This window comes from Dermacentor variabilis, chromosome 1 (assembly GCF_050947875.1).
Source record: "Dermacentor variabilis isolate Ectoservices chromosome 1, ASM5094787v1, whole genome shotgun sequence".
Taxonomy (NCBI): domain Eukaryota; kingdom Metazoa; phylum Arthropoda; class Arachnida; order Ixodida; family Ixodidae; genus Dermacentor; species Dermacentor variabilis.
Window position 1 is genome coordinate 193,154,230 of NC_134568.1, and position 18,540 is coordinate 193,172,769.

Below are 18,540 nucleotides of genomic sequence, written 5' to 3' on the forward strand. Positions count from 1 at the left end.
AGGTGTCTGCCAGGAGGGATCTTGCTGTGAAGGCTTACTTCCTGCAGGCAGCTGTACTACATTGCATCAAATTTTTGCCTTGAGAAAGAATTGTGTTGCTATGATGGAGTTTCTGTTATGTAGGTTGTCGGGGAAGTTTTTCAAAGAGTCCACTGGATATCGCACATGCTTCTAAAATGAAATTGCGTTCTTTAGGAATTTGTTTAGCCTGTATATCGCTGTATGTCTGGCTCCTGTGTGTGTGTGGAGTGGAAACTTTTTTTTTCTTTAATTATAAAATTGAACGTCTGCAAGGGGTGACTGTCTGCACAGGGTAAGCACATATTGTCCTTTTCGAAAATGGCAGTAAGTGTTGCATTATGTCCGGCCACTTGCAGCCTACAGCAGCATTTAACTGATATGTGAAATGACGGGGACGTTTGTATATCATTGATAGAGTATATTCATCATGGTTATGAACCCACTGTCGGTTGTCTGTTTATTGTTGTGTGTTCAACACCAACTGGACCCACAGCAAGTAGCTACGGGACAGAATGGCGAGTAGTTCTTTTCTTTATAGCATGGGCTAGCCTGTTTGCATCCTTTATTAAATGGCAGCCTTTCTTACTGGAACAACATTGTAATTTCTCATTTTGGTATATGTTCCATTTTACATGGTGATACTTTGTTTGAGCAGTTTGCAGCAGCTTAATGTGCAACTGCGTGCACTTGCTCATATTAGCTATTGGCCAAGCATGATGTACAAAATTGTATAATCAGGTATTGCTTGTTCCTGCTGTGCCTAACAGTTGATGCTGTGGCATGTTATCATTGCAGTGCTTGTTTACTTCAGCTGCATATTGCAAATAGTGTGTGGGCAGGTTCCAATAAAGGTACCGGCAACCAATCCTAACGTGCAGCGAGATTAAGGTGCAGAGCAAAAGTGTGCATCATGTTGATGGAATCGAGCATGATTTTGTCTCGTAAACAGTGAATTACAATTTAAATTGGCACAGAAAGTCATCAAAAATGGCATGGATCACATGGTGGGGAACCAGTGCTTGGAAATATGTTTGGGCTGTACAAGTTCACAAAATATATTTTATTTAGTCATTGTCATGCATGCTTTGCTTTTCATATAATTTTGCCCTTTGCTACCATAAGGTCTTTCGAACCTCCAGATATATTAAAAAAATGCATACTATAGTTAGTTTTTGTTGTGGGGTGGTGCTGAGTATGCCCCAGTTAATGTCATTGAAGCTATTACGCTCGTCCCAGTGCCAATATATTTGCCACCTGGCATGTAGCTTGCATGTCTGTGCACTTTTCTTTCTTAAATTCCCCCTTTCAACTTTTCTTCGGTGATATCTTTTCAAGTGGCATGTATACTTTGTTTTCTGAAAATACCTGTTGGTGTATTGCAATTTCCTGCTGCCTTCTCGTAATGGAGTACTGGCATTCATAAGAATAACAAAAAAAGGAGACACTTGTGCACATTAGCAGATAACTTGCTGCAAGAGCTGGTTAGATTTGGCAGACATTTGCAAAGGTCATATCTGCTTACAGTAAACTAAGAACTGTTTGCAAATGGAAATTCTGTTTGCCTTTCTTTCTTTTCACATTCTGGTGAAATTGCTACAGGCCTTGGTAATTTTGATAACCCACTTTCCATTACACCAAAGGAAGATGGTTCCTCAAAATTGGTTGTAGGTCCCTTTAAGTTGACCATCATTGCACTCCTGCTGCAGTATCTTAAATGCAATTGTAGCTCTAACTTAAATGTCTATGCTTGGAATCTGAAAGTTATTTAAGGTACAGAAAAAAATTACGATATAACATGTATTGAAAAGAAAAATCAATTTTAGAAAAATTAGCCTGATATAAACTGCTATTGTGAAAAAAAAATATAGTTGAGTGAACTGTGTGACCATTGACAATCACCACCAGTAATTACTTGGATGTCAGCCTTCTTGCTCTTCTGACATAATGCGTATAAATGATTTTAGAACCGCAGGTGGGTTGAAATTGATGTGGGGTCACTCGGATGAATTACAGTACATATCTAATTGTCTTAATGTGCATACTGTACATCTTAAAAATAAGTAGACATAGTGGACACATTTGATGCAGTGGTAAGGTTTGTGCCAGACAGCTACATCACACACTAATGCTTTTTAACCATAGCAACACATTATAGAGAAGTGTTCATGTTTCCTACAGTGGTATTGGGAGTTTACTGACCTGTGTTTATCCTTAACAAACTTTACCAGAGCAGGTCGCACCCCTTGTACCCATGTAGTTATTCCAGCAAAAAGATGAAAGACATGTTTTATCGGCTTTTGAACTAGTTGCGTTGTGTGTGCAGCTTGGCTAGTTTTGGTTTAACAAAAATACAGCACATTGCATACTGAAATGTGGGTGCGTATTGTCTGTGGCATCACAGGGAATTTAAAGTGAAATTGTACTTGCCTTAACGATTTCATGAGCTTTTCCTCCTCCCCCCCCGCCCTCATATTAGGTTGGTTGATGCCTAATTTTTAATAGCATAAGTACTGTGAAAAATTTCTTTCTTTTATTTATTACAAATATTTGTGTGGGGGGGGGGGGTACATACTGTGAGGGCCAGTTAAATTGTATTGTTGTGGAAATGTAGCATTAAGTGCTCTTGCGGTGTGAAAAATGAGTTGGTTCATTTTTGAGGTGTTACATGGTGTTGTGCCTGTTGGCTTCATTACTGCTTGTAGATATGGATTTCTTTTCTTTATATGTTAAATGCCCATTCTAATAAGAGTGAGTACAGCTACTGCATACTGCTGTTTAAAAAAGTAGACATCATTGTACTGGTTGATTAAATGTAGCAGTACAAAATTGTGTTAGCATGCTTATTGCTAGTGCCTGTTCACATGATCTAAGCTACATGACCCATTTGCTGCCTTTCATTCTTTCTTTTCTTGAGTTGCATGAAAATGTGGCATGAGTAATGATGACTATGGGCATAGTAAAGAAGTAGTTATACTTCTGGAGGCTCCCCAATTCGTTTTGCATGGCTGGAAAGTAAACAATTTCTGCAAGCTTTAGGCAGTGAGGGTGTGAGCCTGGTTAGGCATGGCCTGGTTGCTTAGCTCATGCTGGCTTGAGAGGAAGGTGCTCTTGATGATGGCCGTGTATTATGTGCAGCACTGGAGAGGAGGCAGAGTTGCGCAGGCGGCAACGACGGGAGAGGGTGGAGCGCACGTCACAGATGCTGCAGCGCATGCGGCAGAAGCAGCGCTCTTCAGAAGCCTGGGGCCAGCGGCGGCGTCTGCTGAAGCGCGTCTCTCTTGGCCTTGTTCTCCTGCTGGGCACGGGTGTACTGGTCTACAAGTACTATGATTCTGGCAAATAGCTTAGCACTTAGCAATTTTGCAAGATAAGTCTCACATAGTAGATATGCAGGGGAGGTGGTGGTGGAACATCTGGGATACCAACCACAATGCTGTTTTGGCCAGTGTCCATGCAACATGTGAACATAAGTTGCTAGTAAGACCAAATGGAGTGTGACTGAGTGGATATTTGCCTGTTAAAAAAGGGCAGCATCACTGGAAGTACATCTACATTTTCGTCCACGGCTCATCGACCATCTTGTTGTCTGTTAGGACTTTTGAGGGCGCAATTTAGGCAATTCAAAGGAAAGTTCACATGTCTTCACATTTCTGCTTTTCGGATCTCATCAAAATAACACATTATTTTGCAGTACATAGCAGTTGTCATACCATCATCAGTTGCAAGCATGCATACATTCTTAGTTGTCACGCTTGCAGGTGGTGCTCATTTGATTTAAACATCATCCTAGTTTTTGAAGCTTTGTGGGCAAATTTTTCTGAATAAAGTTTTTGATAAAGCTAAAGAAGTTAGACGAGTCTGTCTTAATAACTCACCATATTTTGAAGATTTTGGCCTTAGTGCGCTTTAACTCAGGGCATTTATTAGGATCTATGCTTCTTTTGTGACCTACTGTATTTGGTGTTCTTGGTAGTTAATGCATACATTTTTTTAATGTGTGGCCGGTTGTTGCTGCATGTAAACTCTGCAAAGGTCAAGGCCATATATGACGGTGACGTCTGGTGATACTGAGTATTCACACATTCTCTGAACAGCCAAGCACCAGTAGTCAGTCAGTTGATTTATTCTTAGCCCTGTAGTGAATAATTGGTGTTACAAGTATTTGCTTTGTTTTGCTTTTGCAGACAAGGCTAGCTTTGTACTTGCTGCAGTTCAATGTGCTGAGCTGCTGTTTAAAAGCTTAAATTCATTCAATTTCTTTTTGTAATCCTTCTCTCTTGCTTCTTCCTTCTAATATTGTAGAGTCTATGTTGGCCTTCTCTGTTGAGGTGCTTTGTATGAAAATAAGGAAATATTCAAGTTTACTCTAAGGCACAGGGATATTTATTGTGCACCAAAATCTGTCAAATATTTTTAATGCTATGTGTACCATATCATAATTTTTTGCTTGTATATTTTGTTTTCTCTGCTGTGTGTATTTCCAAGTTGGCTTCCTATAAAAACATTCAACATTTCCTCTAGCCCTTGAAAAGCAAAATGCAATACCAGGGTTTTATGGCCACTTGTGCTTTTGTATTGCATATGTACTTCCACTCTGGCAGCAAGGTGCTTTGCTTTTGGCATTTTACATGCTGGATGTTCTCATGCACTGTGCCTCCTGTGGAGGTAGATGACACATCTATGTAGAACAAGTTTCTTCCTATTTTTGTGACTTTTGTGGATTGGTCTATCTAGCGATATACAGGTGACAGGTGCTTTGCTGTACACTGCATTACAGCACTTAGTAATAAGCATGACAGCTATTCTCTTGCAATATTTTGGGAAGCAACAATTTGTTCTACAGTGGTGACACAAAACAAGAGTGTTCAGGTAATCTTCTGAAGCATTCTGAAACATTTTTTTGTGGCTTCTTCTGTAGTCTGCTGTCTACACGATGTCAGCCAGTAGCATTATAATCTTGAAACAGCAGGTGCTGGAAGGCAGCTGAGCCATTTTTCAGGCTGCTATATTGTTTGCTACTGTTTTCTGTTGACGCTGGTTCGTTACTTAATGCTAAGCCACCCTACCTCCTTTCACTTCAGTGGTTGCTTTGAAAGGCAGCATAGATTATTTTTCTGTACCACTGCTTGAGCTCCTTTTCACTTTGCATCTGCATACGTGCTGCACACCCTTTTAATAAAATGTCATTGTTCTCAGATTTTTAATGTCACATTGCTGGGTGATGTGCGCATTTAATGTCTATTTTCATGCCTTATAGCTGCAAGCTATTTGTCAGAAAATAAGAAATACACTGCAGTGCCTACAACAGTTATGTATTTTTAGATGTTTGTCCAGAAAGTAGAAAGCCTTGACGGGGGTTTGTAAAGCCATTGTAAAAAATGTTGTGTTGTCACATTCATTTTGGCGAATGTTTGCTTGTCTACATGGTCATTTGAAAGTCTTGTGGGTTGTAGTTTTTTTTAGTGACTTCGTGTTTTGCTGTTTCATATAAAGCCAGTTGTGTGCTCTTCCTCCTTCCGAACATGGCAGAAACATGCACGATGTGTCAGACTCTGCTTAAAACTGTACTATGAGTCTACAGTTGTTGTCATAGGCTTAATGCCATTCTAAGACCACATTTGTAGTGAGACTGAGTTGCTCTGTCATAGAGGGATTGAGTTTGTGGCACAATATATGCTTGTCGTGAAGAAACTATAGTCTATGACCTTGACAGAGAAGTCATACTACATATGTATGCAAATTGATATTGTTCAAAAAGGTGAAACAGGCTACAATTGGCTTGCATCAGTGTTAACATGAAGCTGCACATTTGTGTTGTTGCTGCTTATTTTACGTACTCTCGGATAAAAAAAAAAAAAAAACCAGCCTTGTAAGTATTGTTTGGAAACATGGGCTGGAACAATTTTGAATTTGACAAACTGACAGTGGTTCAATTGCAAGGCAGTAAGCTAGATTAATATTAAGAACTTAAGCACATAAAGTGAGAGCTTACATTCCAACTGGCAAATCGTAAGCAATAGTTGCTGGTCTATTAAACTTGCTACAGCTGTATTTGCTGATAAGGTCATTACATTTTGCTTTGTGTTTTTGGTATGTTGAATTAAGGTATTGTCGCCTCAAACAATGGCTGAGGCTTGTTTAGCTGTGTTGCTTAAATATAGCATGATTGAATGAATGGTGGACTTGAAGTGTCACATGTTACTCTAGTTCATGGCTTTAAGTTGTTCAATTTTGTCATGTGCTGGACTGTTTGTACTCGGGGAATTCTTGTAGGTTGTTTTGCTATGCTATTCTTTGCTGTGTCAGTAGTCCGAAAATAAGCTGTTTGAAGAGCCAAGTCATGGGTGGAGAACTGCAGAGAGTACAAAGTAAATGTGTGTGATTCTTCCTGTGGTTAGGGAACTTGCTGGGCTATGTGCTTTTTCTAGTTTGCTTTATTTATTGCTGGCTGTGTGAACTGTTTTCGTCCAGATGCTGCCGAACGTCAAGCAGACACTGCCTGTTGTCAAACTGCTAGAATAAACATGCTTCTTTGCTAAGCTTCGTTTTAAGTGCACTTTTGTGATAGTTGCAGCAGTTATTGTAAAGTTGGATACTAGAGGTGGTGACTGTACTTTTACATAATGCTGCTGCTGGATGACTCGCTTGGAAAAAAGAAATATTGCAACTGACCAGAGCAGCGATATAGCAGCATGTAGTGCTGCAGGCCACAAGTATCCAAATAGCAAGATTGTTGTAGGCTGGTTTGGCAGACAGTTTACCTGCCTTCTTCGGGAACTGTTTTTCTTGCAAGAGAAGAAAATTCTTTATGATAACTGCCTACTGAATCACCCCTCATAATGAGCATTAGGAATGATCTTCTGGCAGTCTAGTTATCACTGTGCTAACTTGCAATGTTGCATGTTGCACTACAATTGCTCGAGCCACTGGTTACTTCTGCAGATAATTTTTACAGACTTTGTACAGTGTGACTCTACATGCAGAATAATAAAACAGCTGGGAAACTTTTATTCTTTTCTGTACACGCTTAGAGCCCAAGGTTACCCCGATCGTGTCAGACCTTAAGAGAAAATATGTAGAAACGCACAGCTAGTTGTAGATGTAGGAACATAGTGTGGCTTGGTTTAATGCTCATGGCTGCTGTATCACCTTGGCCTGGGCATCATTTTAGCTTGTTTAATGAAACTGATCTTTCGGTATTGGACGGTGGTGCTCTTGAGAAGCAGTGAACCGGGCAACTATTTTTTTTACATTACTTTGAGCTGAACCAGAATTAACCAGCCAAGACCTAAAGAATAACTAAGGATTTTACGTGAATGGATCTTACTGCATGTTGGTGGATGGTATTCATTCTAGTCTTAAATCTTTAATTTATTCTGCACAAATAATTACTGAAGTTAAATTATCTAACTTCTATGTAACTTACTAAATCAGGGGTCAGGGAACATGTTGTGGAGAATGTCAGGATATGACTGATAACTTAGTTTAAAGGGGTGCAGCTCTTGTGCGGTCCTTTTTTCCAATGAAAAAAAAATTTGTTTCTTGCTCGGCACAAAACAAGTGTGGAGAATAACAAATGTAACACTTAGTTTGCACAATGCTATCCCCAATGCATCCGCAGCTTCAAGTGCGTACTCATTACTTATCAAGCCTTGGCTTTGAGTGTGCGCAAGATGCACAGTGTACTAGGTGACGAGGTTTATGGCTGAAGACACTGCTATGGCTGATGGAGACTCATTGTCACTGGGTAATTTATGTTTAGCAGGTTTTGTTTGCCGAGAAAAAAGGGCCATACAAGACCTAGGTTGCTTTAAGTGCTGTTGTTAGTCGCACCTTGACATTTTCCAGAAATTTTGCAGAGACATTTCAGCGGCCAAAGAGGTTAATCCTCTTGTTCATGAATAAATAGTGACGGGTGAAATGCTTTTTTTTCTGATATTTATCTACACGCTGGAAAATATAAAGCAAACTTCATATTTTTAAAGGCCAAAATTTAGGCTAATAATATGTGTCCTCAGATGCATCAAAGGAATAAACATTCCTAACATATACACGTCAGCGAATTGTGAAAAACACATTTATTAAAGTACAAACTTTTAATGTGCTGTTCATAGTAGAGCTACTCACACTTGTCATAGCAATTGTCATGGGACCATCACGTGGTGACATGCATCTTGTGCTCTCCTTCTCCTCAGAGCTGTTCGATGCCTTTAACCCTTTGAGTATCAATGACGTAAATATATGGCGCCGCGAAAAAGTCCAAAATGGTCGGTGCCGTATATTTACGGCACCGTCTACGTATAAAACGTGCACCAATTTCCTAACTTTCTCATTTCTGTCATGTGCTGCCACTATGTGGGAATACAGGGAATTTTTTTCTCGTGCCTCCCTTCCTCTGTTTTCGTTGCACGGTTTGTTTTAGTGCTAGTTTGCTCCGGCGTGTCTATATACTACCAGTCGTGCATTGGCACGCGTGTGGGCGGGCGGCGGTTTGGGTTTTGTTCTGCAGGTGGTTTCGGCTTTTTGCCCTTGCAAATGTGATGGCTATCTCGTTACTAATCGCTCAAGGCGCGACCGCCTGTTTCTCGCTCGTTTAGTGCCCACAGGGGTGCGCATAGGAAGGATGCCGCCATGCATGCGTTTCCTTTTTTTTTGAGACTCGCGAAAACTAATTGCCTCTGGTTGGCGATAAGATGAAGATTAGCGGAAGTTTGTCACACGTTTTGCTTTTTTGACGGGCACACAACCACAGTTTTCTTGAGTGCGCTCACCTACACAGTTCGATTGTGCTATACACGTAAATATTAGTGTAAGAGTAGGAACATTTGACACTTGCGAAATATTCTCGTGTGCGCATTTTATAATCTAAGCCTTATGTGTAAACAATGCATCAAAATTTTAATTCTTATACGTTCATTTCCTTTTTTATTGTTGTTATTCATGAATAAACAGTACATATATACCAATGCAAAATATTTTTTTCTCACTTTACGGTTACCCTAGAAAAATTACGTTAGTTTCTGTTTTAAAATAGGTCCCTCAGAAGAATTGGAATCTGCAACAAAAAAAAATCTACCCTGGGTGGTCGCATATGGCGAAAAAAATTGACTTTCAAAGGGTTAAGTCCGTGATCAGCTCATCAGTCATCTGTATCACTCCATCTTGGGAGTCGGATTGAATAGCACATCAATTTCTCCTTTCAAAGTTCATTTTTATGGTGAGCTCATGCTGAAACTAGTCACACCTCGATATATCTAACATGGATATATAGAATTATTGCATATATCGAACACTTTCTATATGGCCTGGAAATTCGCATGCATTTTATATTTTTATTTTGAACAGGGTTGGATATAAAATGCATTTATCGGAACTCCGCCACCCTAGACCATGAGCGCTCTGTTGACAGGCAGGGAACTGTCCTTCGCGCCTGTTGACGGGCACGATGGGCGTTCCCAACCGCTGCACACTATAGCTGCATACATCGATCGCGCCGAGTGTGCCATTTGAATGTAGCGCTGTACACACGAGGCGGCTTGGCTAGTTGGACAATGACAACGACGCATGGCATTTGCCGCACTCACTCCTCAGTGCTGCACTTTGCGCCTGCCGTGCCTCGCCAGAACTGGCAGTTTGCATCTGCAAGGACGTGCGACTGCGCGCGCTCGCTGAGCTCACTCACAGACGCCTTGGCAGACGCCACTTAATACTTCGTTACTGGCAGTGTTTCAAAATGCTTCAACTGACGGACATGGAGATCGCAGCAGAAGTAGCGCCCAAACGAAGACGCTGCCGAGGTTGATCCGGCAAGCGCTGATGCTGCCCCGCTCCTGACTATAACTGAAGCTGTAGCTGCTTTGGCCCTTTTACGCCATCGGCCTATCACTTGTGGATCTTTTAGACTTGTGTTGAGGACTCCGTGTTTAAGTACGCAGCTGCCAATAAGAAGCAGGCTACACTGCTGCAGTACTTTCAGCCAAATAAATAAATACTTTGTGTGAAGCTTCAAGTGAATATTTACTGCACCACGATTGAGACGTGATTGGGGATCATTGTTCGGAGCGCACGTTCGGTTGCACCACGTGTGATTGGCCTAGACCGTGCCGACTTCGCGCGGCTGATGAAATGGCGCGGCTTACGCGGCGCAATTGACCACGTGCTCCCGGCAGATGAAGTCGGCTCGGCCTAGGCCAATTGCGCGCGGCGAAACCGAACGCGTGCTCCGAACAGCGATCCTCAATCGGGCCCTTAGTTCATTGATTGATTCACAGAAGCTTTTGACGCTTTCTTAAGTGATCATATATATTAAATTCTGGCTGTATCGAACTATTTTTCGATCCGTGCTGTTTGATATATCAAGGTTTGGCTGTATTTGTCTATTTCGTCGCAAGAAACAAGGGAGCAGGGTGCGAACTGAATTTTTTTTGAGGTTCGAGTTCAGGCTTGCGATTCAGCTCCAAAGTGAAAACTATAATGTTTTGGAGCGATTCGGTGCTTTCTGAATTGGAATTCGTACATTCAGGGATCATTGTGGGGCCTTCTGCAGCTATCCATTGTGTTACTCTGCCACCCTTTCCCTGAATTTTCTTATTTACTGGGTCCCTAAAGGAGTACTGACACAAAATGGTTGTGCCCCCCCCCTTTTTTTTTCTGTGTTAGCTGCTGGCTCCTGAAGCACATTGAGTTGTCAGTTCTTAAATGTGCAACAAATGACTTATAGTGCCAAATGGAGTGTGACTTCTTGGCATAGGGTTTGTTTGCTTGCGTTCCTCTAGATGTCATGAAGATAGTAGCGTGGTGGTCACGTGGTATCACTGATTTGCAGGTCGGTACAATAGTCAAAGCTGCATTATGATGTCTTGTCAAAAGCTTTAGACGACAGGATAATGGGGCAGAAATATCATTTCATTTATTCATTTCATTTATTAATACTGTTAGCCCATTTTTGGGCCGTTACAGGGTGGAAAATATTTGTTGCAAATGCAGTAAATGCATTGGCAATCACAGCCTTGCAGACATGCAAATACAAAATAAATTTAGTGCGCACAACCTGCGGTTCACAACAAAATACAAATGCGGTAGTAGAAGCACACACAGCAACAATCATATTTCCAAATAGGTGAGATTCGCTACAAACGAGCTGTCGTGGTTAATTTGGTAGGTCAAGGTAAAGGTGTATTGATTTTTCAAACAAACTGACAGAGTCCGTTTGTGTTATGTGCTGTGGCAACGAGTTCCATTCTTCAATTGTTCGTGGGAAGAATGAATATTTGAATTGTTGATCCGAGCTTGGAGAGTTGTAAGTTGTTCGTTGTGGCTGTTTCTTAATGTTCGGGCTGAGCGCTTCGTTATGTACAGTCCGGTGTTTATGTTAAAGAAGTTACCCCGCAAAAGATAGAGGAACTTAAGTCTAGCAACTCTTCGCCGCTCTAGCAGTTGGGGTAATTTAAGTTCTGACAACATCCCCGAGACTGAATCCGTGGACTTATATCTAGACAGAATAAATCTAGCTGCCCTTCTTTGTACTTTTTCAATCCTTGCTATCTGGTTTTTTATGTAGGGGTCCCACATGATACAGCCATATTCCAAAGTTGGTCTTACAAGTGTCAAATAGGCGGTTAGTTTTGCTGTCGTGGTTGCCTTCCCTAGTTTGCGGCGTAAAGTCCACATTTTTCTCTCGGCTGCACTACATAAGTTATGAATGTGCCTATCCCAATTTAAATTTTTGCTTATCGTTATGCCTAGATACTTGAAGTAGCTTACTTTCTGTAATTTGTGTCCTTCAATTTCGTATTCAAATGGAAGAATATCTTTTATTTTGTTTGTTATTCTTATAAATGACGTTTTGCTGTGATTTATTTTCATTTTCCATTTTGAGCACCAGTCATGGATACTACTTAATGCCGAGCTTAAGGTAATTTGATCTTCTTTGGATGTTATATGTGAGTAAAGCAGGCAGTCGTCTGCGAATAACCGAACCTTAACACCTGAGGAAACTGTCTCTGCAATATCGTTGATATAACACAGAAATAAGACTGGACCGAAAACGGAGCCCTGGGGAACACCTGATGAAACACTCAGAATGCCGGATTTCGCATTGTTGATTTCCACATACTGCGTTCTATATTTTAATCCAAGCGACAATAGTACTATTAATTCCAAAATTCTTTAGTTTCCTTATAAGTTCTATGTGTGGGACCCAATCGAATGCTTTCGACATATCAAGACAAATTGCATCTACCTGATGTTTATCGTTGATTGCTTTTGCTAACTCGTGGACTGTTTCTACGAGCTGGGTGATCGTTGACAATTTTCGTCTAAAGCCGTGTTGATTAGGATTAAGCAGATTTTGGCCCTCAAGGTAACCAAATAAACTTGCTGATATTATGTGTTCTAGTATTTTGCAGCATGCGGACGTGATTGAAATTGGCCTCTAGTTTTCAATACAATGTTTGTTTCCGGTTTTGTGGACAGGTATAACTTTCGCTCTTAACCAGTCGGAGGGCAATTTCCGCTTATCCAGGGACAAGCTGAAAATAATGTTTAAGTATTTAGACACCCATTCTGCATAACGTTTTAAAAACTCATTCGGGATGTTGTCAGGGCCAACAGACTTTTTTGTGTCAATGTTTAGCAAAAGCGATAATATTCCTTGCTCAGATATAGTGATATCCGGCATGCCTTCCTGTTCGTGGATGGTTTCTGCGCAGAAGTCTGCGCTTAGAACTTCAGGAGGCACGAATACAGAGTGGAAGAACTCGTTACATTTTTCAGCAATTTCAGCAATTTTCAGAATATGAGAAGGGCACTGCACATTCTTGGAGAACTGATTGCAGAGGACCAATCTTATTATTCTGTGTCGAACGGGAAGTGAACTGTGAAAAAAAGAAAGAATGGCCTGTGCATCCGTATTTCGGTGACACAGTCATTGTGTGGTTTGCAACCACTACACGAGGCTGACCGACACTTGCATCAGAGGTTTGTGCTGCCACGTGGCCACTACCTATGATTTTTGTGACTTGTAGAGGAGCCTTTGTAAACAGACCCTGTGCCAAGAAGCTGCGCTTCATTTAGAATGAGTTTTGAACTGTCACATTAAAAATTACCGACGATTACGTTACTTCCTAATGCGAAATTTGAGCGCAGCAAATAAGCTGTTTCACCTTTTCGATAGATTGAGGCAAAGAAATCGAGCAACACAAGTATGCGCTATCACAGAATTTTTTTTTATTTTTCACACGTATTCCTTTAACAAAGGCTCCACTAGGTAAGCTTCTGCTTCGGCGGCACACACCTCTGGATTCTGACGGCGACGGCGCTGGGCCTCTGCTCTGGCAGCTCGTTTAGCAGCAGCAGCAGCAGCAGCAGACGGAGGACTTCCATCGGTCGTCTCGCTCATGGCTCAGAAAGAACTGGCAGATAATTTCGCAGTGGCGAACGGCAGCGGCAATTTCGGCTCGGGCGGTGCACATATACAGATCCGCCGCCACCGATCTGGCTCTCTGATTGCCACCGCACAGGGCGAACGGCAGCGGCAATTTCGGCTCGGGCGGTGCACATATACAGATCCGCCGCCACCGATCTGGCTCTCTGATTGCCACCGCACAGCAGGGGTTGCATTGGAGGAGGAGCGAAGAAAGGAATTGAGTTCGAGCCGGCGCTTTGACAACCGGAGACTCGCAGGAAGAGGGGGGAGGGGGCCGCGTGTACACCCAGCGGCAAACGATGGGGGCAGAAGCGCGCGCAGCAAGCGGACAACACGATAAAGGGAGGAGGGAAGAGATAGCAGCGACTGACTGATGCCGCTGACGCCGATAGTGAGTCGACCCCAGCTGCGGAGTTGGTTTCAGGGACAACGCCGCCGATGCCGACACAAACAATATGATACCCTCGCTTCCGCAGCGCTAAGAACCAGGTCTAGCCGTGGGAAGGTGGTCACGTATTCGTCGACGTGCCGGGGCCTACGTGAAATAACCGGCGCGTCTGCAACTGAAGAGCACCCTATCCGCCACACAAGAACAGGGGGGGGGGGGGACCCTTTCCTCCTCTTTCTGCATGGCGGCGACGGTGTTCTATGCAGTCACGTTATCTTGACTCTCTAGCGGCGTCAGCGGCATCCAGCGGTATCAGTCGGTCGCTGCTAGCGCTGGGGGGATGAAAGGGGGGCGGAGCTGGTTACGAGGCCGACGACAACGCCGACGACGACGCGAAACCCAGGAACGGACGCCAAAGAGCTGCGCTCTAAAAATATATAATTACTGGTTCCTCGCATGTTGGAGAAATTCTGACATCATACTGTAGTTGTAGTTGCAGTGTAATAAAGCAAAATAAGCGAGATAATTATTGTGGCAGTACTTCTTTATAAAGTTGTTTGTTTTTGTTCATACGGTAGAAAATGAAGCAAAATATCCCAGCTAATGTTTAACTACCCTTGTGTTGCGTATTCATTTTTTGTAAAAGTGAAGACGACGCCTAGTTAGATGACAACAGATCAAAAATAACGTACAGCGCGAAGGACAAGGACAGCGATTGACGACATACACAGCGCTGTTTTTTCTAGGACTTGCTGAGGAACAGGGGAAAGACGAAGGGAAAGGGCCCATTGTACTAGAAATGAAGTGAACTAGGGTGGTTGCTTGGGCTAGTTGGTAATTCATGATCAAAAATAACGTACAGCGCGAAGGACAAGAACAGCGATTGACGACATACACAGTGCTGTGTATGTCGTCAATCGCTGTCCTTGTCCTTTGCGCTGTACGTTATTTTTGATCATGACTTAACAACTAGCCCAAGCAACCACCCTAGATGACAACAAGTGTTAGTATGATTTTGCTTGAGTGAGCAGCTGCAGTTAACACAACTTTGTGCATGCTTGCTGCATCTTCATGGTGAATTCATGAATTACAGCTGAAATAGAGGGGACAAATAAGTAACTTGGTGAAAGCACTGAACGGATATTTTAAATAGGGGTGGGCGAATATTTGAAGTTTCGAATCCGAGTTGAGCATTACGCACTATTTGTATTCGCAAAGGAACTATATTATTATATATATTGTTAAAATGGACCTATATTAGTATTCTTGAACATTCGAAACACCCAGTATTTCACAACTGACTCTTAAGTGTGGTTACTTTTCTCCATCTGCTAAATAAAGTATAGCAAATTATCACAAGTTAACCAATGACAAATGTCCTCACAGCAATGCCCAAACAAAATGAGTAATGCAAGCTTTGCTTTCAGTTTCGTAGTGAAACCTCGTGACAATCTGATATTTTTTCTAGTCGTCTGTGAGTGTGTTTGACTGTCTAGTCATACAGCAGTTCCAGGTTTTATGCTGCAGCCATTGATTTCCCTGCAGCGCATTGCAGTTAAATGTGTGTATGGCACACAAGTACTTCAGCTTTTTTTTTTTTTCTTGTTTTGGCAACTGTGTGCATTTTTCAAAAGCTAATCGTATAGCATTCATTCATTCTTGGAAAACTTGTTTGTAACCCAGGCTTGGCTAAAGTTCCTGAAAGGCTTTTAAATGAAAATGAGTGACCTTGTGTTTGAAACTGATACTTGGTCCCTTGTAGTTGGCTGTCTTTCTTGCACTAGTCAGTACAGGCGAAGTACTTAAATATATCGAAATAAATACTTTTGCTGTAAATATATGCATCTGGATTGGACCATTCATATTTTAATTCTTACTATTCTCATTACAATTCATGTTAGTGAAGTTGATATTTGCCCACCTCTAATTTTAACCAATGTGTGTGGTCGTTGCAGAAATGAAAAAAATAGTAATAATTTGTGCAAAAAATTATTCATAGTTCTTAATGTGACTGAAAATGGATAAACATATAATGCAAACACTCCAAGCAGAACTGTTCATATCGAGCAGCATTTTTAGCGGAATGAATGTAGATCTCTGATGAATAAAACTTTTCTGGCATTCCATAATGATGCATGTTCCATTCCGGCTTCTTCTAGCGCACATGTGCAGGCGTCCTCGCAAGCAGAAAGGAATACCACATAAAACACTTAGAGCGCGCCTGCAATTACATACCGTGTATCCCAGCTAACGCGAGCCAAGCTGTTTTTAAAGAAAGGGCTACGACATGGGACAAGGAACCAATGGTGTTATATTAGCAGTTGCCTTGCGCACACTACTAAATTTTTCTCTTATGATTTATTAGCAAATTCGTCAAAATTAATTGCCTAAAGTTATAATTGCTTGCATTATTGTGCAAGTTCAAATGTGAAATTGTGAGAACATTCAAAAGTGTCCAGCTCGCTGCATTTCCCCCAGTTATCCACGTTTCAAAGCAGTAGTGTAAAATTGCAAAAATGAATACAAAGGGAAGGAGGGCCCACTCGTTTCATGCGTGTGACAGTTTCGTGCGTGCGACAGCAGCTACTCAAAAGGGGTTTCAAAGAATCAACACTTCTCAGTGGCCGACTTAATTGAACGTGAAGTGGAAAGGCGATGGTGTAACTGTTGGCGGCTGCTATGAGCAAGCAGCTGTAGCTTGCTTTTTCATTTTTTTTTTTTCTGCTTCAGTCGGATTTCTCTTCACCACCCTAAGCTGGTGCAGAATGCTGTATCAAACAGTCAACAACTATGCCGTCGCTTCGTCAGTTTTTCGCGGTCAGCAAGTCGACCATTGAGTAGTGTTGATTCTTTAAAACCACCTTTAAGGGTGGTGCTCTTACTTGCGCGAAAGGCATGGTACCACCTTCACTGCACCTTTCTTTTCGCGTTTTGTGCCATAATGTTGAAATGTGGAAAAAGAAAACTGAAAAATGTAGCAGGCTAGAAACTGTTGAATATAATGTCTTCGAATGAGATGCATGATTTGATATGTAAGCTTACAAAATTATGCAAATTATAATATACTTGGGCAATTAATTTTGTAAGGTTAGCTAATCAATGATAACAGAAAAAGTGAACAGTGTGCGCAAGCCAACTGCTAACAAAACACCATTGGTCCCATCGTCTTATCTTGCAGTCCTTCTTTTTAAACAGTTTGGCCCGTGTTACTTGGGACACGCAGTACATTCTAGATATCATTTATTAAGAGCAGACCTCCCTGTAATGAAATCTGCTTTCACTCTTATATTACTTAGTTGTTGCCGTCTGTGCTTGCTGTGGAAAATTTCCATGAAGCCCTAATTGCGCTGCAGAAGCAACAGCATTCACTGAAGGTACAGTGAAAACTGCAAAATGTATATGTGTGACAGTGCAACCAGTATGCTGCTGCGCCTGAGCACAGGGGCCTCGGCACAAGCGGCATGCTTCAGGACAATGCAATGCCAGCGACAGTCTAAGACATTGCTGACTGACTATGCACATAGTGTACAGTTGAGCCTACCACGTGTAAAGTTGAGTGAGCCACATGTTTCCCAAGGCAATACTTCATGCTGCACCGAATTGAAGAAAAAGGCATTGTCTGCTCATAGAACTTCAGCAACAATGACCCCATGCTAAACTTGTGGTTGAACTGGTTTGGAACGGTTCCTCCAAAAGTTGGAATTCGGTATCAAGATGAAAAAAAAAAAAAAAAAATATTGGTTTGGTTTCGGTTCAGTTCCGGCTTGGTTCAACGCCCTGTATTAGGAGTGCAACTCTCACTGTGGTTGGTACCAAGTAGAAAAAGTTTCAAACAGTGCGTGCAAGGAATTTCAGCAGCCCAATTACGTAACAGAACCTGTGCATTTTATTTCATTTGTTTACATGGTGGCAGCACTGAAGAGCTTACTGTGTAGTGTTCTTAAAAAGAGGACAGCTGTATTTCAGCTTATTTCTGCCATCAGATTTGAAAAGTGCCAAAAAGCCATTAATACTTTAAAATAAACAGTGAAATCTCTCAATAAAAATACATTTGTGCGAGAACAGTCTGCTTGCCTGTGAGACTGTCTTTCTAACGAGAATTGCCACTCGAATGACTTCCACCATTTGTCACGAGCAGGCAAATGGCCTGGGGGCCCCTCCTCCCTGCCCACACCACCACTCACACATTCCTAAAGCGCCGCCTAATCAAACTTGAGACTTGAAAGCTATTTGACAGTCGACATTTTGCTGCTTTTATCACTCGTTTTGGATGGCTGTAGTTATCGGCATCTTCTGGGGTGTGAAGGCTAGTTTTCTCATAGATTCGATGCCCGCACGATTAACTCGAGATTCGTTCAGTTGTTGCCATCTATTCAACGGTCATACACATTGCTGTTGCTTTGTTAGTTCAACCTTCTTTGTTTAGACTGATACAGGGACCAGGAAAGGGATTCAGTTCGTAGTCAGCAGGTCTGTATGCTTGTGGAACGAGTTGCGGCAGGAGAAAACGCCAGTTGCGTTTAACTTTTCTTTTCGCTTCATTATTTCCTCGAGTGACTGCTCGCCACGACACTGACAGATCCTCGGAACCATATACCCGTGATATGGCTTACATAAGGTGAAAAATAATGCGAAACAGCGTATACCATCAAACCCTGCAATAACTGTTAAACCCATCAGCAATATGACTGTCACCCGTTACCTT

At 41.9% G+C, this 18,540-nt stretch overlaps 1 protein-coding gene across 3 annotated transcripts in view; it reads left to right on the plus strand.

Annotated features, from left to right (window-relative positions):
- LOC142590404 (tyrosine-protein phosphatase non-receptor type 1-like) overlaps positions 1 to 18,540 on the plus strand; it is a 96,516-nt gene that overhangs the window by 48,938 nt on the left and 29,038 nt on the right. For 2 of the 3 annotated variants that reach the window (XM_075702490.1, XM_075702506.1), the window contains exon 9: positions 3,157 to 6,560. The exons of the other annotated variant lie outside the window; for it this stretch is intronic. In XM_075702490.1, the coding sequence (XP_075558605.1) occupies positions 3,157 to 3,364 (208 nt within the window). In that variant the 3' untranslated portion in view covers positions 3,365 to 6,560. Of the gene's footprint in view, positions 1 to 3,156; positions 6,561 to 18,540 lie in introns of those variants that run through there. 3 annotated transcript variants of the gene reach the window in all.